The 9332-nt window shown below is 35.9% G+C and overlaps 1 protein-coding gene across 1 annotated transcript; it reads right to left on the bottom strand.

Moving 5' to 3' along the window:
• Nucleotides 1-549: 549 nt before the first annotated feature.
• On the bottom strand, nt 550-7426 carry LOC133699464 (probable inositol transporter 2). Its single transcript, XM_062122700.1, is given in 7 exon segments — nt 550-1032; nt 1378-1977; nt 2068-2175; nt 2359-2694; nt 3760-3833; nt 3904-4018; nt 7250-7426. Coding segments are annotated over 7 exon segments (1893 nt in total).
• Between the last annotated feature and the right edge of the window lie 1906 nt (nt 7427-9332).

The raw sequence follows: 9332 nt of genomic DNA on the forward strand, positions 1-9332 counted from the left end.
AATTATATGGAAATAATTAAGTAGTGTGTTAGACGATTCTAAGAGTTGGTATAAAATGTGATAATGAAATATTTTGGTTAATAACAAGAGTTATTGCTTCTGTTAGATCTCAAGACATGAGTGATTCATGATCAGTATGCCAAGCAGGTAGGATTTCTCCTTAATTTATTTTCATTTATAAGAAATAATAAAAAGAAATAAATGCGGTATGCTTTACGGATGTCATCGATATATTTGAATAATTATTATTTTCTATCATATTATAAAAGAAAAGAATAAAAAAAAATTATAAGCTATCCTGTAATTTTGAGTGTTTATGTTGTCAATAGAATTTTATCGACTGCGGCATTTAACCTTGTGAAAAGAAAAGAGAATGTGTGAAGTAAGACTTGATTAGCATTCGAACTATTGACACAAATTGAGGACTGTCCCCTTTTTCATGAAGGCATCAACTGGTAAGAAACGTTATATGCCTTGCTAGATTGTAAACAAGGCATACCCTAAGAAAGCCCTAATTCGAATTTCAAACGGATGTCATCCTTCCACTCCTCACATTTCTTGGCTCTTGTCTAATGGGCCAGAACTCTTCTCCCAGAACTTGTAGTGCTGGGTTCTAAGCTCCAACATCTTCTCAACTTCCTCGATTGGAAGCCCCTTTGTTTCTGGCACATAGATTAGGACGAAGATCAAAGCCACAACAGAAATGATCCCGAAAATTAGGACTGTCCAGGATGTCCCAATTGCTTGTGTTAAGGACAGGAAGGACTGGGCAACGATGAGGTTTGAGATCCAGTTTGCAGTGGCAGCTATTCCTCCACAGACCCGTCTAAACCTCAAAGGGTAGATCTCAGAATTGACAATCCATGGGACAGTACCCATTCCTGGAGAGAAGAAAATGATGTAGAGTGTCAGGCCAATTAGTGCAACCCATCCGTATTTGCTTGGACATCCTCTTGTGTACCATTCCCTATGGCTCTTATGGCAAAGATCCTTCACTGTGCTATTTGAGATCAAACATGATCCTGGCAGTAGCTGCAATAGAAGAACAATGATCATCATAGATTACTCTGGCAGGATTTCTTAGAAGGAGGGTTTTGAATTAGTTGAGACAAAAGTATTTCTCTTTGTTTCCATGTCTCAGACACTAGTTGTTTCTCATTCTTCAGTAGCGGGAAGGATACCGTGTTTCATGTCGGTCGCTTCATTTTATTAGTGAGCTTAGCGATTCAATATCAAGGAGGTCCAAATTGTTGAACGTTTTGTTAGCTTTTGAACATCCCGTATTTTAGAATTGAGATTTTATTGCAGTGTAGCTGGTTACTGGTTAATGAGAACCATGCTATGGGTAGGATTAATATAGTGGTAGGTGTAATGTACCTTATCAGAAGCTGAAGAACAGAACCCACAATCTGGATGTGAAGCCTTCAAACACTTCATGTAGTCCCAACCAGCAGCATTTGTGACTGAACTGTAATCTTGGCAGGTGTAGGCAGCAAAGCTTGATTCAGTTGCTATAACGATCGGTGAGTGAGTTGTAGTCTCACGGAAAATTCCTGATAGAAGTCCAAGAGAGATTACGACACCAAACAAACTGATGATTAGGAGTTTCTTCCTTCCTGTCCTGTCAATGAAGTATATGCTCACAATAGAGCCTAAGGCATTGAACCCAGTAGTGACAAGTGAGAGGAGGAGTGCAGTTTGGTTAGAAGTAAAACCAGCCAACTGAACTATGGCAGGACTGTAATACATGACTGTATTAATGCCCACAAACTGCTGGAAAACCTGAAAGCCAACGCCCGCAATGAGTCCTCTTCTCACTGTTTTGGTTTGCAATAGTTTGATGAGATTGATCTTCTCAGAACCCCCTTCTTCCAGAATTTCTTTGTCAATTGATTCCTTTAGATCCTGGATTTCTGTTTCAACGTCATCAGCTGGATATATTTTCCTGAGGATGGCTTTGGCTTCTTCTTCTCTTCCCTGCAGTATGTAAAATCTTAGAGGTAGGAAAAATAGAATTTCTTACGAAGAATTAGGAAAGCAAATGTTAGAGAAAAATAAGAGGAGAACCTTGTGAAATAGCCAGCGGGGGGACTCTGGAAGAAGAAGCATTAGGCTGAACTGCAGCAGAGCTGGAACTCCTGCAATCCCAAGCATCCACCGCCACGTTCCTGGTGCCTAGAAAACACATGGCAAGTTATAGCATTGTCATATTTACCAAACAGAACATGTGATGTACAAGTAAGTATCAAATAAACCTGTCTAGTGAAAAATCTCTCTTACAAACTTGGGTATAAAACCATCTTCAAATAAGCTTGCATGGTAATGGGCAAATTCACAGAGCTTCAGTTTTAGCTTTACCTTGGTAAAGGCCAAGTTGATGAGATAAGAGGGGAACTGGCCGCCAGTAATGAGAAATCCATTGGTACTGACAAGGGCACCTCGGATTTTTTCAGGAGAAGCCTCCTAAATGTAGAGAGGGGCAGTCATAGATGCCATTCCAACACCGAGTCCAACAAAAACTCTACCAATGATGAGAAGAGCTGGGCCAGGAGCAGAAGCCATGATAACAGCTCCAGTGAAGAATAGGAAATCTGCTATGAGGATTGCACTTCTCCTCCCATATCGGTCATTCGCCCATCCACCAATTGCTGCTCCTATGATTGCTCCGGCAACTGCCATACTCAGAATGCTCTCCTATTTATGGGTCATAATTTACAGGCAGGATGCGCCATATATAATTGGTCCAAGTGTGTTGCTACTGTTATTTCTAGTAGAATTTTTTTAAAACATTCATATTAGAATTAACTCGATATAATCTAATTAACTCGAATTTTGAGTACGGTTGATTATGGGTTTTATTGTTTCGTCAAAGTAAAGAATCTCCAAGTTGTTAAAACATTCTTCAGACCTCGGTATATAGGGTTGTTGCTAAGTTACTGGAAACAGATATCTGCCAGAAATTAGCTTAAGAATGATAAATCATGGGTACAAATGAATGAAAAGAGCAAAACTTCCATTAGTTAGAAAGAAAGGAAGGGTGAATTAACGAGGTAGGAGGGGCATTGATAGTCACTTTCTTAAAAGCCACCCCATTAATAAGTTTTTGAAGTATTTTTGGACTGTAGCATGAAAAATAAATGATAAAATAATATAATGTAACAAATATTTTAAAAAATTAATATAATTTAAAAATTTACAGATAATTTTTGTGATTTTCGAGTTATCTATAATTCTTTTAAATTTTATAATTTAAAAGATATAAGATTTAATTAGTAAAGAAAAGAAAGAAAAAGTCTTGGAGGCACACCAAAACTTTAATAATAACATTATCAATATTGTTGTAAAGATATCGACAAGATGACTCTAACGACATCAAGTAAGGTCACCAACAATAACTAGAGTGGATCATATGAGCAGTTTAAAGACAAGTGAGCCCTGCCATCTTTAAACGGTTTGTGTGGCCCATTTTGTTTAATGTTTGTGATTTTTTTTAGTGTTTTCAGATTTATTTATTGATATTTTTTCAACGATATTGATAATATGATTAATTTTGATGTGTCTTTAAATATCTTTATTTTTTTTTCTCTTTCTTCACAAATTGTTGCATAACGAAACTATCCAGATATAAATATATTTTAAATATAAGACATGATTTTGTTATGTAACTAAACTGTCCAGATATTAAATTGTTTTAAAAAATTTATTTTTGAATTGTTTTAATATAGTAGTGTTAAAATAATTAATTAGAAAGATGAGTACGTGTAACAGAGACTCCCTGTCAACAGACCTGAAGTCATCTCTAATGTAAAGTAGAGCACCGGATATAACTCCGGCACGCCAACAAAATTAATTGTTTTCTAATGTCAGAAATTATCTGCATGAGAAAGAAAGAGTAATTGCCTGTGTCATATCCAAAGAGAAGGCCACCAATCCCAGCAGAGAAAGCAAGGCGGAGAACCTATGGGTTCTTCCACGCTGAAGAGAAGCAGTCTCTAAAAGCAAAATTAGTATTTTTATGCTTCACATCAAATTAATAATAATTTTCAGTTTCAATATGTAAAGCGTGCTTCGCAACGGCTATTAGGTTTAACGTGTATAATTCATGTTCAATATTTTTGAGTCTGCCGGCCGAGCAAAATCCAATGTCTTGGATCTGGCTGTAAAGTTAGATTTAATATTTTTAAATTAACCTTTTATATTTATATTCATATTAAAATAATATAAAAATATTAAAAATATATTGCGTTTAATTGTAAAGTCAGAGCCAATAATCTTCTCTCACTATTTGTCGCTGATCACTGCCTCTTCTTTATATAAGACATGTAGTCACTTTTTTTGAAAAATTTAAAGTTTTGGGAACATGTCATTGCCAAAGAAGCATTCATATTAGTGTTGAAGCGATTTGAGATTGACTTTCAAGCTATATCTAATAGTGTTGTGGGTCTGACTGTCAAGCCAGACCCATCAACTTCAGTCAAGACAGACCCATCAACTTTTGTAAGTGATTTGGGTCTCGCTTGAAAGTCACACCCAACATAATTGTTATTTTAAAAAAATATTTTTTTTTATTTTTTATATCATCACATCAAAATATATAAAAATATCAAAAAAATTAATTTAAAATAAAGAAAAAAAATTTAAAATTTTTTTAAAAGCATTTTTGAAACGCAAAAATAAACATGCTTTAATAAAAAAAAGTCAACTGAATCTTAAATGAAAATAATTATCATCACCCAACTTTTATACAATATAAAAAAAGTCTCATCAATTTATTTTCTCTTTACAATATGAAAAAAATTAAATAAGAGAAAAGAAAAAAAAAATTAAAGAGGAATAAAAATAAAATTGGACATATCTTAACAGGAAAAAAATTTAAGAAAAAGAAATTGGTTGCCAGTGTATTGGGCACTACTCTGTTATACATTATTCATGGTGCTACTGTAGAAAATACTTTATATTTCGAGATGGAGGCGGTGTAAATATATTCCGTGCTTTTAACCCAACTCAAGCATTTTTACAGTTAAAAAAAATTTGTTATTGATCCGCCGCGGAACGCGGTCCAATATGCCAGTTATTATATTATTACGTAAAAATTATTTTTAAAAAAATATATTGAGATAATATTTTTTATTTTTTATATCATCACATCAAAATAATACAAAAATATCAAAAAATATTAATTTGAAATAAAGAAAAAAAAATTCAAATTTTTTTGAAAGCATTTTTGAAATGCAAAAACAATTAAATAAGGGAAAAGAAAAAAATTCAAAGAGGAAAAAAATAAAGTTGGAAATATCTTAAAAGGAAAAAAATTAAAGGAAAAGAAATTAGTTATCAATGTATTGGGCGTTGCTCTATTATATATTATTTATGATGCTATTGTAGAAAATATTTTATTTGAAGATGATGATAGTGCAAATACATTCCGTACTTTTAACCCAACTCAAGTATTTTTACATTTGAAAAACAAAATTTTATTGTCCCGCTGCGGAGTGTGGATCAATATTGTAGTTATTATATTATTACGTAACAATTATTTTTAAAAAAATATATTGAGATAACATTTTTTTATTTTTTATATCATCACATCAAAATAATACAAAAACATCATAAAATATTAATTTGAATTAAAAGAATGAGATTACAAATATCTTAAACAAAAAAAAGACTGTTGAGCCTTGGGTCTGGCTGTCAAGCCATGCCCAATAATCTTCTCCCACTATTCTTCATTAATCACTTCCTTTTCTTTATACGATACATGTAGTCACTTTCTTGAAAAATTCAAAATTTTAGGGACATATGCCACTGTTGAAAGAGCATTCGTATTTGTATTGAAGTGGTTTGGGTCTAGCTTCCAAGTCAGACCCAATAATATTGAATCTGGCTGTCAAACCAAACCCGATACTTTTTCAAAGCGATTTGGATCCGATTTCTAAACCAGAACTAATAGCAATGAGTCTAGTTGCTAAGTCAGACCAAGTAATTTTTGGCATAAAAACCAGAAAAGACAACGCTTCTAGTAATATTTTTTAACTAAAAAATAACAATGATAACGCCCTTAGATGCTACAGTATCATTAAAATAAACGTTTTATGTTTACAATATAATTTATAATACAATAAATCCATGTTCCATAATAATTTTTCAACGCTTAATGTATTGCTCATTATTATTCTTATGAATGAATAGCCTTTAGTTTTGAAATATTAAGGCCATAGAGACAATAATTCTTCCTCCTCATCTCATCAATAAGCGCGTGTCTACTCTTCTAGAAAAAAACGAGCTACTTCTTAAATTGACAAGCCACTTTCATCAATAAATCATTAGTGTAGTCATTCATTATCTATTGACAAGATTTGGTGGCATCTTTTGTGATTTGCTATTATGGGTTTGGTGTTCTCTGTTACTTGATCCTTCTATTTTCAGGAAAATAATTAATTAATTAAGTCTGTACTTAATCATTGTGTTAGTCTTACGTAGCAATTTTGGCATTTGTACGCTCGGCGTGGCGGAATATTCGGATAAAGGATTCATTTAACATGTATTTATTTGGTTTTAGGATTATTAGAAATCTGAATATACTAGTTTTATCATAAATTTTAAAAGTAAAAGATTGATTGTTGTCAAGAAAGACATTAATATCTCTAGCATATCTTACTGTATTGTGTAATCTAGATATTGTTTAAGGGTTTTGATGAGTTTTTAATTGATAAAATGTCTATGACTTGGAATAATGATTTACTCCCATAACTAAATTTAGCATTTTGAATTTATTATTATGAGCTTGTGTACTTGGACAAATTCTTATGGGAAGGGTCCATGTAGGTGCTGTGTCAAGGTTCAATCATGAACCGAACCAAAACCAAGGTTTAACAAAAAACTAAACCATAATGGAGATTAAACCGAAACCAAATCAAACCTAAAAAAACACAAATAACTTAAAATTTCCTAACAAAACCAGATCAAGCACCAAGGAAAATGAAGAATATGAAAAACATTCAAACTCAAAACCAAGGTTTAACCAAAAACTGTTGGAATATTGCCAATTATGTGGCTGCCATTGTCAAAGAAGATGGCTGCAATGGTGGGTTGTTGGTGGCAGCCAACAACCATTGTCTAATGTCAAAGTTTGGTAAGTTTGGCAGCCACCATTATTGACAAAAGAACAAGTGGAGCAGCACCATGGATGCCTATAAATAGAGGCATACATTAGAGAGCAAAATGAGAGAGTTGAGAGAGTGTGTAAAGCCAAAGATGTGAGAAATGTAGGAGAGAGTGGGTTGCCAAGGCAGCCAGCAGTAGCTGCCATTGCAGCACTGAAAAGAGAGAAATAGAGTGAGGTTGAGAGTTGCCAAAGAGGGGATGATTCCTCCTCTATTGTTGTAAATCTTGTTCTCTCCCTATATAATGCAATGGCTTCTCCCATGGATGTAGGCAGTTTGCCGAACCACGTTAAATATTGTGTCAGTGTGCTTTACCTCCTATGAGCAAATATCAGTACATCACTGGTTGGAATTCCCTACAATTGGTATCAGAGCATATGGTTTGAAGTGGTGTTTGATTTTTGCTCAAAAATGAAAGTTGTCAAAATTGTGTTTCGACCATACCATCGTATAAAGGAGGAAAAGATGAAGCCACTGGTGAAAACGGCGTCAAAATCGGACGTTAGACATGGCCGCACTCTCCATCACTCTCCGGCAGATGCGCCCCACGCGTGCCACGCGTCTTCTTCACCCGGATGGGTTGACCCGACCCGAATACCAGATGACCCGACCCATGTGACTGACCCGGATATAGATGACGTCAGCATGACGTAGTTGTGACATCATCATGCACAGTAGGCATGCCATGTCAGTGCCTAGTCAGCTGCCACGTCAGCATAATGGACCCACCTGCCACGTCATCAGCCGTAAGCCGAGCCGTTTTTGAGCCGAGCCGAGCCGCGAGCCGAGGGAGAAGATTCTGTGCAGCAGAGTCTACATGCAACCCGATCTGAGATTGAATCTGGGCCGTTAATCAGGCCAGAATTGTTTTGATCAAATCTTAGCCATCTGAAGTGCGATTTGGATGATTTCAAACTTGTTTCCAGCTAATTTGATCGTTCCGGATGCAATGGTATGGTCCGATCATTGAGATTGAGACCGAAAATGGTGGTGGTGAATTATTGAAAGAGATTGCCCGATGAAGAGGCATCTGAAGGTCATCATGGTGGTCGATGGAGATGAAGAAGGAGAAAGTGCACATGTTTGCCCAATTACATGTGCTGAACTGCTAAGTGGGGAGAGTTTAATTGCCTTGAAGGAAGACAAAATTGGGATACTCTGGACACCCGATCATGTGGACAATTTGAGGTGGAGAGTGGAAATTGATGAAGACCAATCTTGACGAATCTAAGAACCGGTAGTCTCGCCAGATGTTGAGAAATCAGGTATAAAACCAGGATACCCCAGATCACTTGTAAAGGAAAGCCGCAACAAAGCTAGCAAATGGTTGTATATACGAAAAGGCAGTACGGTGGATAGATACGTTCTAAGAAGTTATGTCTAGGAGATTGGGTTTTAAGCGGGACCAGTGTGACCCCTCCAAATCTTTCCTGGGAACTTGCTTAGTTGAAGGATCATCCACACAGTACTATTTTTGTATATGTAATAGTTTGTAATGAAACTGTTGAATACTAGCAAGATGACGACACACAGGAACAGTTGGGTTCCGTATGTTCAAGGATCTGATGGAGTGGTGATTTCTCCAAAGAAGTTAGATTCGGTGACTGTAATTTCTCGAAGGGAGAATTAATGAAGACCCTGATAATGGAAGAGAAATACAACAAGGGATAAAGATTGGCACCCTATTTTGACTTGGAAAAATGTTGTGACAGGATGAGCTGCTGTCAAACATAAAAGCAAAGAATAGGGAGAAATCTGGAGAACCGAAATTGCACGAAAGCACACGGAGATTGTGCAGGAGTACTCGAAGGATCCAACGAGGTACTGTAACGAGACAACAGATACAAGGAGAAGAAGAGTTCCCAGATGAAGCTCAGAGCAGAGACTGTGTGAAAAACTTGTACAACAGGAAGTCTCTTGTGCTCTTGATAAAGGCAACAAGCGAGGACCTTTCCAATGCATGCAAGGATGGAAAGACGAGTTGTTGCAGAAGCACCTAATTAAGGGGGTACGACCGCCGATGAAAGGCGAAGACACCAAAGAGAGTTGGTGTGGGTGGAGCTATCAAGCAGAAAGGCATAGAAGCTCCAAACATAGAAAATAAGATGGAGGATTGCGAAGAGTGCACCACAACTCTCTCTTTCTATGTGATCAGTGGCAGTGATCTCT

This window comes from Populus nigra, chromosome 7 (genome assembly GCF_951802175.1).
Source record: "Populus nigra chromosome 7, ddPopNigr1.1, whole genome shotgun sequence".
Classification (NCBI taxonomy): Eukaryota; Viridiplantae; Streptophyta; class Magnoliopsida; order Malpighiales; family Salicaceae; genus Populus; species Populus nigra.